Source organism: Amborella trichopoda, chromosome 5 (assembly GCF_054954075.1).
Source record: "Amborella trichopoda isolate Santa Cruz 75 chromosome 5, AtrichopodaSantaCruz75HAP2 v2.0, whole genome shotgun sequence".
In the NCBI taxonomy this organism is placed as follows: Eukaryota; Viridiplantae; Streptophyta; class Magnoliopsida; order Amborellales; family Amborellaceae; genus Amborella; species Amborella trichopoda.
In genome coordinates this window covers 9,486,977-9,502,355 of record NC_142340.1, presented here as the reverse complement: position 1 = coordinate 9,502,355, position 15,379 = coordinate 9,486,977, and the positions used below count along the sequence as shown (strand labels likewise).

At 33.8% G+C, this 15,379-nt stretch overlaps 1 protein-coding gene across 2 annotated transcripts; it reads left to right on the top strand.

Moving 5' to 3' along the window:
* The first annotated feature begins 8,246 nt into the window (after positions 1 to 8,246).
* Positions 8,247 to 14,906, top strand: LOC18443696 (oxidoreductase/transition metal ion-binding protein (DUF3531)). Of its 2 annotated transcripts, XR_966971.3 has the most exons (8): positions 8,247 to 8,717; positions 8,877 to 8,962; positions 9,156 to 9,234; positions 9,386 to 9,445; positions 12,955 to 13,076; positions 13,260 to 13,331; positions 14,374 to 14,557; positions 14,677 to 14,906. XR_966971.3 is itself a non-coding variant. In XM_006853878.4 (7 exons), the coding sequence occupies exons 1-7, from the start codon at positions 8,340 to 8,342 to the stop codon at positions 14,474 to 14,476; spliced, it is 900 nt and encodes a 299-aa protein (XP_006853940.1). In that variant the 5' UTR covers positions 8,247 to 8,339; the 3' UTR covers positions 14,477 to 14,906. The 2 variants fall into 2 exon arrangements, 1 of the variants encoding a protein (XP_006853940.1); XM_006853878.4 differs by having other exon boundaries at positions 14,374 to 14,906.
* The last annotated feature ends 473 nt before the right edge of the window (positions 14,907 to 15,379 follow it).

Sequence of the window (15,379 nt, the reverse complement as noted above, 5' to 3'; positions counted from 1 at the left end):
AAATTTAATGGTGATCCTTTGGGGGCCTACACACATAGGTGTAGGAGGGTTTCATAAGATCATTACTCAAGGAAAAATTATGAGGAAAAGTTTATATAAGGTATCAACTTTTTTTAAAATATATATAACTGTAGAAGAAAGACGGCCTTGAGATATATGCATTTGAAAAAACAAAAAAAAAAAAAAAAAAGATTTCAAATCCTATAAATAATGCATCTTGTAATGTATTATATCTGAATTTTTTATTTTCAAGATTTTCAAGTATTTGTAGATCTAGATCTACAATATTTTTGAAGTTTTATTTTATACTATCACAAGGATTTTCCATCATCTTTCGGAATCATTTGGAGGTGAGCCTCATCAAATTTATACAAATCTCAAACAAACTTATAAACTTTTTAGGGAAATTATCATAAACATACCTTAATTTTCGCCTAATTGAAAAAAAGAAAAAAATCATAAACCTTGTCCATACATTTTTTGTTCAATTTTAGGCTTTTTTTTATCAAAATAACCTTCATGGCAGTCGTATTAGTGTGAAGAACGAATTACGGTACTTCAAGAAACGTAATGAATAACGCATTTTATACAGCACTTAAAATGTTAGGTTTATGTGGCCTTTTAAAGACCTTAGGAGAGCTTGTATGAGCTTTTTATAGAGTGGAACATAAAGTCAATGGGAGTGTGGTCCTTTTGTGGGCCATACAAGGCAAATGTTATTTATTGATACTTGGATTAGGCTTGACGAGCTAGGCAAGCCGAGGTTTGGAAACAACCAAGATACATGGGCATAGGAATCTACCGAAAAGGATTTTAGTGGGTTATCCTTTGATGAGGTCGGAGTATGCCTAGATGAGAGCCAATGGACTGTGTGAACTTTGCGTGTGATAAATAACCTTCAGAGACAGGGCTAAAACCTTATCGTTATATTATTACATGGCATATACACATATAGTAATTTGATATTCACCAATGAGGGTGAAGTGTGTACATGTGCGGGAGATTACCCCACCATAGAGTCATGATTGCATCATGGTCTAGAAGACAATGATTTTTTGTCTCTAGGGGAGAACTTGAAATCTATAAATTTGAATTGCGTCCCCTAGTCTATTGGTTAACTTTGGTGGTCCAATCATGAGCCCCTACAGTGGATTGTGGGTCATGGGAACTACTAGGTCAGTTTGAGAAAGCTTGATCGTGATTCACAGTTGAAGGTGGCGTGCTTTCATATATTGATATTTTTGTAGATCTAATGGATCCTATTACCATCAAAATTAATTAATTTTATATTATGTGATTTTTAGAATTTTTATTTGAATTTTTATGAATCTTATAATATTTTATTTTTATCAATTGGATTTATAAATTAAGAGAAATTAAATTTTCAATGTTTTAAATAAAATATAATATTTAAAAATTTTAATATATGAAATAAAATATTTTCAAAAAATATATGGAACCACCATAAAATATGGGCCCAAAATTTAAATATACGTGGCCACCAAAAGGGTGGCACACCCTACCCATTCACGTATTCCTCTTGGGAAGAATGTTTATCCTTGTTGGCTTATCTTTTAAGTATAGTCATCATAAGATTGAATATTTGAGATATTTACTAAATCTTTGTATCAAGATTAGTTGATCCAATAATTAAGGATTTGATATATTAAAATATAAGCTTTCTTTATTTGATGGGAATAGATTAGGAAATGGAAGATAATGCTTGAGCTTATCTTTTTTAATCTTGATAGTGGATCAAATAGATAGATGCTCAAATCTCTCACCCCACAAGTCTTTTTAGATCGACGGTTGAGATTTGACCTTATGAATTGAAGTAAAATTTATGACGTAGAAAATCTATAAAATGAGGTCTCCCCATGAGATACATATTCTATTATCTCTCTTTAACAATTCTCTCTCTCCCTATCCAAACTTTAGCTCTCTCTAAAAAAGACCTTGGATTACCAAAGGGAGGCACGCCCCAATTTTATCTCTCTCTCTCCAAGTTGTGGGTGGCACGCTTAAGCCTAGGTGGTATTTTTATTTATGGGTGGCTAAGGGGTAGAACCTCTTGCTAGTAGATCTCTCTCTCTCTTCATATTCATCTCTCATCTCTCTAAAATCAAGCTAAGAGGCTTGATCAAGATTAAGTCATTGAGTGGATTTTTGTCATAGTAGGGAAATCAACATACCAATTATAGATCCCGAGCACCATCAGAAGGATGAGACTCGGCGTAGGGTGTATTAAGCCCGGTTGAGGTAGTCTTCGACAATTTTACCTTTTTAAATATTTACTTCTCTTCCTATAAAGCAATAAATTCTAGTTTTGTTTCTTGAATAAAGAATTGTATTTAAAGAGATAGGAATTGAGAACCGATTTTGTTTTATTTTATTTATTTCAAGCGTGGTTTGATTATAATTGGACATTGTAAGTGATCTTGCCAGTATAGGGGTAAATAATTTTTTTAAAAAAATATATACACTGTGCTTTATCATAAAGTCGTTTTATAAAATACCTTGATAAATGCAATGGTTATTATGGTACTTGAATTACTGTAATACCATCTAACTTGGATTCTTAAGCATCACAATACTTTAAGTGCCATAAAGATGTTTAAAAGTATTACGGTACTTAAAATGACATAATTTTATTTATGATTTATATGGTACAAAAACAACCGTGATTATTTCTAAACAAAATTTCTCCCACGCCTTTTATGATTTTATTCATCCTAAAAGCCACATTTTTCCATCTCACTCTATGTAACCTCACAATGTTATTCATCCTACAATCCATATTCTCTCATCCCACTCTCTCTAACCTCATATCTGTCTTCCTTAGCCTCCTCTCCTCTCTCTCTCTCTCTCTCTAGTCTCTCATCCATTTTCTATCATCTCATTCTATTTCTCAATCCCTGAACGAGGTCTTTGAGAGCTATTTCTCAATCCGGGAGCATTAAATATACACACCAACACATTTTATAGGTATATCATCAAAATTTTCAAGCTTTTAATTATATTTCCTTAGATGTGTGATGAAAACATTATTTTAACAAATATTATGTTTTTTTCTATAGTACTTAGTTTAGTTGAGTAATTAAAATATTACATAAATAAGTTTTAGATCTTTATTTATATTATGCCATCTGTATTGCAATCTAATATCCTTCTGTAGTTCAACCTCCTCATTACATATAAATATTTTGAAATACATTGTTATCTTCCGTTATTGATCCCAAAATTTTTCATTTCATATTTGTTTTCATCTTAAATTGGAGATCTCAATACTGATTGGGCTTGCACGCACCAATAATGGGTTACGACATAGTGAAAATCGTTTTACATTTTGATGGCTCTTTCAATAGGAATTCTAATAATGGACATATTTTCTATGATGATAGGGACCTGAAGGTTATATTTTTTAGGGGGATCTCATCCTTCGATCAAGTAAATGATCACTTATCAAAAGTAAAAAATTATGCCCCAAATATTCTTATCATTCTATTTTCATCATGATAACCTCGAGGTGTGAATCTGAAGGGAAGTTTTCTTAATGGATTATAGATTAAGGGCATAATCTTTATCCTGTACCACTCAATATATTATTGTGTCGGCTTCACATAGAACATGTTATCTGCTACCTAACACATATATTCTAGCATGTTCATCCACATATCTATATGAGGTTGAAGATTGTCTCCCCAGTTCTTAAGCTTCTTCCCCTTTCTCTCCTTCCTCTCCTATTGCAAGGGATTAGTTGGTGTCCCTTGGTGAAGTCTAAACTACCGGAGCACACGATCTAGCATGTACCCCTCACAAAAGTGTCCACATATGAAATATGTACAGACACAAAACAGTCTAACAAATAAGAATGCCATAATCTTTGTCCTGCTCGGTTTCTCCTCCTATATCAGGAAATTGTCGTAAGGGGTCCATATGACAAAAAAATAAAAAATAAAAATCAATAAATAAATAAATATAATAATAATAATAAATAAATAATAACCTACACAAAAAAACTATTAAAATATAAATAAACAAAGTCAATGAAAACTATTAAATATTAGTATCATTTATTCAAACGCTATCAGTCTCATGTTGATCCACGAGAGGAAAGTTGTGAGAGTTATCTCATTCTCTAGGAAAGATCCACCTAATGGATCTAGGTTATCCTGCCTTTATTTCTCTGGGAATTGGGCGCAACAATTTAAATGCTTGTATGCCCAGCACTGAAATGCATGTATAAAAAATAATTATTACAATTAAATATGTATCAAAACTTTTAAAAAACTATCAAAACATTAACGTACTAGCATTACTAGTAAAATAGTAGTCGATCCACTTAGGTGTTGGTGATCAAGATGAACAACTTTTGACAAGCCTTGGAACAAAAAAGCTAGGGCAGTTGCACCCCATGCATACTGACCAGCTACATCCATAACCTCAAAAAGTTGTAAATATATTGTAGCACCATACCATATGTGGAATCCATAAAAGATTGTGTAGCCAACTAGATATAGGAAGTAGGCACATGTGTGTCGTAACAGGGTGATCTGGTTATAGTTATGTGACAACTATTTAAATGTGTTCCTTAACTATGTCAGCTGGATAATATAATGGTTCGTACTTTGTGGCAGTTGTCCTATCATGCGGACTATATAATCCCCATACTTCTTCATTCTCTTAAGCGTTATAGTTGCATTACACTCATAATCAGAGAATTTTTCATGCATATTCAAGAGTCGGCATTATCTCTCCAATGTCTATATTGAAGTGCCATGTGTTTGTCTCTGTGTGCCACCTCTCGATCATAGTAGACAATGTGTCACTCTTGTTGTGAGTCATCGCAACTATGGTCAGATGATACCATCTTGATCTCCTGACTAAATCAATTTGATCATTATATAATAAAGGCCATAAAGTAACTTCATTGGCATTATCATCAATCATGAGGGGATTTTTTTGATCCTGAAATGACATTTATGATTTCAAATATTAAAATAAATAAATTGATTAACTAACGTGATAAGCAAAGAATATAACTCGGAACATGTGTACATACATCTCATTCCCAAATGTTATGTGATATATGTTGTCTTTGTCTATTGAGCAATGTAGGAATCGTAGGATCTCTAGGGCAGGGTGCGCTTTCGTCCATGATCCATGTTCAAAAAGCCACAATCATTTATTTTCAATCAAAACACCACTTGGAAGTTTATGGTCAAGTTGGTGTGAAAAGAAAATGAAATAATACATAGCATGAGAAGGGGGGAAACAAATAACAATTTTAAAAAGACAATATGAAACCATCAATCATCCATCCAAAATCCATGTTTAATACCTATGATAAGCACTTACAACCATAATAAATAAAAGAAAAAAATCCACTAAACATGTCCATTATATTTCTTATAACATGGAAAATTCTTGACCCAAGGCAATTTGGTTAAAAAAACTTTGGGAAAATGACCTATACCCACATCCTCAAAATTTCCCATCTCTATGAGCCCTTTGGGTTCACCAAAATCACTTGTATCCCCTCAAATTTAAAATTTTGAGACCATTAACCCCCTAATTATGTTGTTCTTTGTTATTTTTAAAAATTTGATATTTTTATTTTACAAATGCAAAATCCGTCCATCAGTCAACTTCATTTCCTTTCTTTTCCGTTGCCTAAAACCAATCTTACATATGTAGACTCCACTCTATAAATTTAGGCATGAAAAAAAAAAATGATTTTTTTTTTAATATTATGATGTCTTTTTCAATTGCATCAATATATTTTGAACTAAGAAAATGATTAATCAAGATATTTAGTACTATTGTTAATGGATTATTATTATTTATTTATTCATTTAATTAAAAAAATTTCTTAAAATACTTATAAGAGATGAATTATTTAACAATTAATATATTATTGTTACTATTATTATAAAATTATTAATTATAATTGTTATTATTACTATTATTATCATTATCGTCAATAAAAATTGTATATCAAGTCACAAAAAAAAAAAAGTACGGATGACTAATGTATGGGTTTGGAATTTTGTGATAAAATTTGTAAACAGAACAAAGAAATACATAATTAGGGGGCAAATGATCCCAAAATTTTAAACTTGAGGGGGTACAAGAGATTTTGGTGATCCCAAGGGGCTAATAGGGATAGAAATTTTGGGGAGGCGGGGTAAATTCATTTTTCTAAAAACTTTCTACTTTGTGAAAATATGTTAGAAAACAGTTTGTCTTGAACTTAATTACAATAAAATTATATTGATACACTATAGAAAACATAAACAACACCTAAATGAAACATGCTCTATACAAAAGCTCTATACATGGTTGTCTTGAACTTTATACAAAAAATGGTTGTATGACTTCATCAATTTAAGTGTTATTTATGGCTTCATTTTCACTTAAAGATGTTTGAAAACAATTTGTCTTGAACTTAAATATAGATAAATTTGCAGGTTATGGGTATTTGAATTCTTAAGATTTTTTTTCCTTGAAAGAAGCTAGAAAACAGGATATTGAAGTTGATCACTTGCTCTAAGAAGTCAAGTATGTCCAAGTACTGTGGTTTCTGATTTCTGATTTCTGATTATGAGTTTATATTTTCTTTGAAGTTCTAGCTTGTGATATTGACCGGTGAAATAATGAAAACTCCTCTTTATTCTTTGTTTTTTCTAAATAAAATAAGCTTGGTTTTTTAAGTTTCTGATTTTGAGTTTGTGTTTTCTCTTTTTGTCTTTTTATTTTTCTAAACATAAATAATAGCTAATTTGCTACTTAAATCAAGTTCAAAACATTTAACCTATAATAGCAAATTTTGCTACCCAAACTAAAATCAAGTTCCCAAACCCCTAATCCCCATTGCATAACAATCATCAACAAAAAAATCAAATTGAATTGGTAATCAAAGCCATATCAACCCAAAACAGTACACAACACTCATTTCAACAATGCCAACACCAAAATCCCATTCCAAAACAAGCTGAAAAACGGTGGAAAACTCCATAAATTTACCCCAAATAAGAGAAAAAACCTAAAATTCGCAATGCTGAATTAAAAAAAAAGAATGAGGAAAAATATTTCTTACATCAAAGTAGAATCTAATGAGATAAGGGAAATGAGGGAGAAATATTCCAATGAGAGATTGAGCCTCGAGAAATTTTGAGCTAGAGCATAAGAACAAAGCCACCCTAAAATGGTAAAAACAAAACCGTAATGAAGATCGTAAGGGTTTATAAGACACGATAGTCTTATAGTAATTCGAGTACATTTTATCACTATATTTTAAGTGCCATATAAAATGTGGTATCCAATACGGTACTTAGAGTACCATAATAGGTGTTTTACGGTATTACGACTACCGTGAAGGTTATTTTGGTAAAAAAAATTGAATAAAAAGGGTGTGGACGAGATTTATGAAAGTTGTGGACTTTAAAGTATATTTTTTATAATTTTCCAACTTTTTATAATTTAAAATAATATAAAATTGACTAATACAATTTTTTTTTTAAAAAATATCTTATTATCCTCTATTTTTAACTTCTATATCTCATCAAAGTCAAGAATTGAAATATTATTTGTAAACAAAAAGGCTCCATCTTTTCTATCTTTCAACCCCTTAAATCCTTTTGACCGTGTATTATTGACTTCAACAACTTATAACATGATCATATATCTTTCTCTCTTACATCATCATCTCTTTCTCTCAAAACTTCATATCTCTCTAAAATCCAAACTCTATCTCTCTCTCAAAACTCCATCTCTCTCCCTAAAACTCAAACTCTATCTCTCTTTTTTCTAAAATTCCATCTTTCTCTAAAACCCAAACTCCATCTCTCTCGCACATATAAAAAGGTGTGCTCGTGTTCGAGCTCAAGCTAAATCTCTTGGTCGGTAAACTCATCAAGAAGTGAAGAGAGAGATAGAGTTTTAGAGAGAAATGAAGTTTGAATAATGTGCCATTTTAGTATTCGTTTGGATAAAAAATTTATGATCAAAAGGGTTAGGGGGTTGTAAGATAGAAAAGATGCAGGCTTAATACTTTCAATTTTTAGGTCTATTGAGATATGGAAGTTAAAAATAAAATATACGGTCGTATTTCTTTTTTTAACCAAAAAAAAAAAGAAAAAAAAAAAAAGAAGAAAAAACATGTTCCACCCGGCTATTATCCAAACACTCCCCAAATAACTCATTTCCAGAACCAAACATACTCATTGCGGTGCTCTCGCTTCTTCAAACAGTTTGTGCAAATCTTTCTCTCTCTCTCTCTTTCTCTCTCTCTCTCTTATGACTGTAACACCCAGCTCACTATCACTCAGAGCTCTGAAATGAAGAGACTCAATTGCTGGACTGACCCAACCCATTTCACAACTTCCCCTTCCTCCTCTCCTGCCTTCACTACTTCACTTTCTCTCTCTTTCTCACCCGACTCCATTAAACCAAAATCCTGTTTCCTTCCGCTTTTTCTCTCCTCCATTCCCATTAGCCCCAAGCTCTCGCTCTATCTTCCCAAAGCAAAGCCTGATGATTACACACCTGTAATCGAATATGGAGAAGGAGAAGAGGAGGATGATGATTATGAAGACTATTCATTTGAAAACAGTAGGGTGGGGAGACATGGTGAAGAAAAGGATTACGATCGAGACCCTGAGATCAAAGAGATTCTAACGGGCTTTATTGATGACCCCGAAAACTCAAAGAAGCAAGTAAGGATTTATCTTCTCGTGTTTTTTAATAATTTTTTTTTAAATGGTTGGTTTTTGTTTTGAGTTTTGAGTTTTGAGTTGGTGATGTTTCTGGCGAAATGGATTTCTTTGTTTTTTATCAAATTTTGAGTACTGGGGATTTTATGGTGAAATGGGTAGCTGGAGGAGAGAATAAAGAACAAAAGGAACAAAATTTTGCAGACCAAGGCTGGTTCTGCAGTTCCAATGAAGGTTATCTTTAACAAGTAAGGCAACCTCTCTCTTTCTATATATATCTTTCACAAGTAAGGGAACCTCTCCCTATATCTCTTTCTAGACTATTAACGAATTTTCTATTTGTTCAAATTCAGTATTTTTTTTGTGTTTTTCATTGTGTTTTTTTTTTTCCTTTTTGTGTTGCTTCTTTGGAGACTCACTTTTGTATGGTTGTGTTGACAGATTTGGTTTCTCCAACTCATACATATGGTTTGAATTCCATCGCCCCCCATTGAACAATGATGTTACTCTACTTTGTGATGTAAGCACCTGCATTGTGGATTTGATACAAGCTTTCTTTGTGAAATGTTTCAGTAGGTACTCTGTGTGTTTGATTCAAGATTTCTTTGTGAACATATTTCTGTAGTAATTGATAGAGAGCCTGTTAATTGATTGCTATGCTTTAAATGCAGGCAATTCGTGCATGGCACATTATCGGGCGTCTTGGAGGATGCAATTCTATGAATATGCAGGTATGAGTGCAATTTTGGATTCAATTAAATTAGAGAATGTGCTCAATATTAAATAAGATTTGGATGCTTAATATGCCACTAAGAGAAAACATAAGTGAATTCAGGGAAGAAACTACAACCAAAGCGCACCTGTTATAAGTACTCTCAGACTGTGATACTCCATTTTTATACAAGTTACTAGTTCCAACTTAATTATCAAATAGGAAGAATGTATGTCCATGATCCACAATTTTCCATAAGGTGATTGCTTTTTTGAGAAGAGTTAATTAGATCTTATTCATATATGTGGAAATTATGCCAATACTCAAAGGAAATAAGGTGATTGCTTTCATCTAAATGTGTCTCCTGCATTTTAATCTATTCACGATTGATAGGCACAAGAATCTAGGGTTTATCAGGAGCTAAAATCTCTGGCTCCTAAACAGTGAATTCCAAAACCTGGACTGAAAAAAAAGTAAAACTAGCTATGGTTTTCCTGGCATGTGAGATTCCGCATACGTTAGGACTTCTCTGGAATCAAGAGTGTAGGGATCCTGAATAGTACATTGGAAGACTTGAAACCCTAGAATTCAAGGATTTTTCTCATGTCAATTGGCTGCAAGTCGTTAAAGCTGCGTCTGAAAATTTATGTTAACGAACACTATAAATCTAGTGGTTTTTTGGGACCAAAACTTGTTAGGATTTGGGGTTCTTTGGTTTGGGAGGCTGGCAGGTATATACTGGCACATGCCAGAAAACAAAAAAAGTTATGTAGAATATATTAATTTTAGCCAGAGTAATATATCGTGGTTATTTCGGATATCTGAATAAAGGTGCTGCTCGTTTTTTATATATTTGGTTGATATATTACCTTGATATGTTTTTGCATACATTTGATTGCCTTTGCATAATTCATATTTTTAGTAGACTTTTGAATTTTTGATTGTTTGGTTGATAAATGCAAAATTTAGTGTTTTTTCTTATTAAGCATATATTTGTTTTTTACCTAGCTTGTCCTTTCTCTCACCATTAAAGATGAACACTAGACATAAAACGAAAAATCAAATATCAATAGGAATACATTGGAATCACATTGTTTGATCACCCACAGATATTAGTTCACCTTGCATTTCCACTTTCCTTTTATTTATTGGCAGAGAGAGAGAGAGAGAGAGAGAGAGAGAGAGAGAGAGAGAGAAATTCAAGGTCGCCACTATCCATAAATACTGTGGGTCGCCACTATCCAAATACTGTGGGTTGTTTTTTCTACTTACCAATTCATGTTGGTGTTCTAACTTTTCTTTTTTGGTAGCCCCTTCCCTCAACTGTAGCATGCTCCCTGCTCAAACTAAATGCAACCTTGAGCACCTTCAAAAGTTATGAACCAGCAATCAAAAGAAAAAAGGAACTATTAAACTAAAGTGCAATGCATAGAAACTACAAAGAATCTCATCATCTTCTATATCAGAAACAAACTGCCAAGACAGCCTATGAGGACATGAAGATGGTCTAAACTCTTAGGGGGTCACGAATGTCAACTCAAATGCTCCCCCTCTTTTGGAAGTGCAATACTGACTCCTATCTCTCAGGCAGAGGATAAGGGTTTGAGGAAACAGTCCAAATATTATAGTAATATCCTCAATGTTTCCAAGGAATGCAGAAATACCTGGATCCTAGAAAGGATTCAAGATACATCAGGGAGATCAAATACCTATGTCCTTCCAATAGACCTTGACCCATAACCAATAATCACTCTTTTTAATAACTTGTAATCAGATGTCAACAAAGAAGTAAACCCATAAAAAATGGATAAATTTTTATGTGGAAAGTTAATGAAGGCAATGCACAATCAACTAACAGGTAGAATACCAGCGCAATGTGACAATGGATTCTAATACAAGAGGACCCTGAGATCTATGAGGCAACCTGTTTTCTATAGATACTCAAAATTATTATTGCAACATAATCCCTGTAACTTAAACTGTTCTATTACACCAAAATAACCCCAAAATCCAAAACTGAAAACCTGACACTCCAACTTCAATCTCTGGTTGAAACTTGAAGTACACCTGAATTTACCTCCCAAACCATCATCTCGAGCCTTTGAACTCATTGGCTTGACCTAGACTAGACAAACCTAGGCCCTTGGGTACTTCGAAACCCATAAACCTACATAGTTTGCATGGAAACTATGGCCACAAAAAGGAATTGACCTGCACTTATCTCCTTCATTAAAAATTCTAAGCAAATAGCGGAACTTTCAATCCTTCACAATCAAAGCTCAATCCTCTCTCTCTTCCCCCCCAACTTGTTAGGTGAAGCAAGGGAGCTTCTTTAGGAGACAACCCACTTTGATTTCTCTAGCTAGGTTGGAATCAGAGACAAGAAGGACAATCCATGATGCAAATGTCAATTGAAATGAGAGCTATACCCAAGAAGGGGAGAGAGATGGAAACTATAAGGACCATGATGTGCATGAGTAAGAGAGAAGGCAGGTGGTTTTTATGGGGTTTGATGGGGGATTGGAAATGGCGATGGTGTGATGGGGCAAAGAGCTTCATGGCTTTGTGGTGATAGTGGTGGTTGCCAACTTGCCATCAAGCCGAGGCTTGCTTATTCCTTATGTGGTTGTCCATGCCTGATGCCCATTGGAACCATGCTGCAGATAATAAAAGCGCGGGATTCAGCAATCCAAAAAAGTAGAGACAGAGAGGGGCCATTGAGTGCTCTCTCTTTCTATCTAGAATGGATGATCTTGTTGTTTAGACTTATTGGGGGGGGAGGAAAGGAGACAGCAGCCCCTGTAAATTGGCATCCTCTGAGGAGAGAATTTTATGTGAAGTTTGCATCCTCTGAGGAGAGAGTTTTATTGTGAAGAATGAGGTCATTTCCAAACTTCTAAATAATTAGGGGATAGGGTTTTGGGGAGATGGGAGAGTGAGGGTGAGAGAGAACTGCGTCTCACAAAGGTTGTCTAGAGGGAGAAAGATTGGTAACATGGGAGGGGTTTCGTGGGTTACACGAGTGAGCATGAACCAAAAGGCGATAGAAGAATTGAATCCCGCAAAATTCAAGTCTGACTTGAATTTTGTGGGATTCAGATAATTAATGATAATATAGATTCTAAAGAGTATTGTTTTGTTCAATCAAACATGTCACAAGCCCTTTTAATATTTTTTGAGATCAAGATTTCATAGATTATGCAAAATCCTGAAATATCAGTCTATTGCAGGGTTCATCAAACTTACAATAAACGAGCTGCTTGTTCTGAACTATATTCTGTTCTCTTCCACTGTTTTGTTCCATCTTCATTCCATTTCAACATGGTGCTTGATGAAACCTGATGTTTAATTTCAAATGGGGCTTAATATATACTCCTCTGTAGTCCCAGGAGAAATTATATATTTTGATGCATCATATGGTTCTTAAATTGAATATCAGTTTCTTCAAACACACGTTCATGGAAAAGATGTTTCAGTTTCTTTGATTGCTAGCATGTACAACATCTTTATAATGCCTCTTATTTACAGTTGTCTCAATCAGCATCAGATAGAAGACTATCTTATGATGCTACTCAGGGAGCAAATGTGACACCAACGACATTTTATAATATTGGGGATCTAGAGATCCAACACAATCTAGCACGCATATGGTATGTCTCCTGAACTTGGCACTATTTTTCATTTTCCATTTTTGTATGTCTTGTTACTGCTTGTGTCTATAACATCATTAGTTATGAAGGCAACATCTTAGTTATGAAGGCTACCTTTCAGCAAATAATCTTGGGAAAACTGCTTACTGGAAATATCTTGACTTTTTGTTTTGTCTTTAATAGGGTGGATATCGGCACGAGCGAGCCATTGCTGCTTGACATGCTCATAAATGCTCTTTCCCATATCAGCTCTGAGTAAGATCTAAGCCTTCTTATGATTACGTGAAATATAAATGGTTATGGTGGATAGTTCTTTTTGTAAATTGTAGAATTAATGTCTGCATACGTCAGTAATAAATGGTATGCCTCGTCTTGGTTAATTATCGTTTACTGGCATTTTATGGATCAAAGAGGAACTGGCTAATAGTGTCTTTTAGATTACATTTTGTGTAAATGGTTGGTCGATGCCATGTAATAATGCATTCATCTACATCCTCATGCATGGAGGATATTGACTAAATATGTACATGGTATGCTTACTGAAGAGCGCACACATGTATAATGTGTATGTATGTGCACGTGCATATCTGTGTAATGTGTATGTATGTGCATGTGTATATCTTTGTGTATGCATATGAACAAATTTGAAATATCCCGAACCTTCATGACTCACTGATCCGACATGCTTGCCTTAGTACTTAATTCATTCCCCCAGGTCAACTCAACTGAAATTTATTGTAAAAAGAAAATGCCTGAATATTAAGAAAATTCTGTGTTTAGGGTAAGAATGTGGACAATTTATTTCAATTTGGAACAGGCAGATTTTCTATTTCAAGCATTGGCAGGGAGATGCTTTATTTCACAATGCTTGATTCTGGAAATAGAAGTTGAGTGGAACTTGGAAGGAGGGCAGTATTGGAAACTTCAATTTTGTCTCTTCAGCTCTTAAGCTTCCATTGGAAGAAGACATGCTAATATGTTTATCAGTTTTTTGACCGTTCTGACATGCTGGCAACCAAGGTTGACCGCACAAAATTTGATCTTCTCCATTTCTCTATCAGCTTATTACTTTGTGTACCAAATGCAATGTATGGGTGTCACTATTTTACTTGGTCACAGTCAAAAGTATGGATAAATCATGTTTCTGTATTTTACTCATGCATGGAAGAGGAGAGAACATGATTTTTTTTTTTTTTAAATCTAATCAGGAAAGCACAAATGCAATAAAAATATTTATGGAACTTGTTCTGAGAAAAAAGAGTTGGTGAATCTGTGCTAATTGGCCTTTTCCACACAGTTATGTAGGAATCAAACAAGTAGTTTTTGGTGGGTCAGAATTTGAGGACTGGAAGGAAGGAATGACATCAGATGAAGCTGAATATAGCATGCACAAGATCTGAATGGCAGCTGGCATATAGAAGGCCATGTCTTCTGACAAGCTATCATCCCATTTCTCGAATCTACCATTCACAGAAGCCATGGTGTTTCTTATCATCTTGTGCTCTATGCTCTTGAAGTCCTAATTTAGTGTGTCTTATACAGCTATATATTACTTGCCATTTTTGCAACATTGATATGTTTATTTCCTGTTATTATGTAGTTAATCTATGCTGCAAGAAGAAAAGGAATTTATAATATGCAGTGCTGGATTTTGGGTTTGAGGAACTTGCGAAGCATTTGTTCTCCTGGATTTAATCTGCATCGTCCATCAGATTCAAGGCATTTTGTATCTTTGTATTAAGTTTTGTTCTCATGAGCTCAAGTAAATTATCACCTTGTGTACCTCTGAACTATATTCCACTTGAATTTAGTTATATTTTCTTGATGTTATCCTCTCTCTTTCTCTCTCTCTCTCTCTGTAACGATGGTTTGCATTTTGAAGGATAAGAGTCTTAAGGTGCAATGCTTCATGAGTCCTGAAATGAGCTCTCATAAACTGCACTCTCTCATCACCAGAAAAGCTATTCAATACTGGCAGTCGGTCACTTGGATGTTCTCGACTTATATTTGTAATTTTGTTTGTTTACTATTTAAGCCCCTTATTATGTTTTTTGTTTCAGTTTATTTTTACTGTTAATTTTTTTTTAGGAAATTCATGAAACTTTGGACCAAGTTCCAAAAATAATTGATGTTATTTGTTGTTATTACAGCCGTTAGATAACGGCTTAATGGCCATGACAAGGGATTTCCAATTTTCATATGAAAGACTGAAATGGTAATAATGCTGTCATTTGAAAACAACAGCTGCAATTTCTACCATACCAGTGTTTTCTACAGAAATAAAATTATAATATTTGATGTTC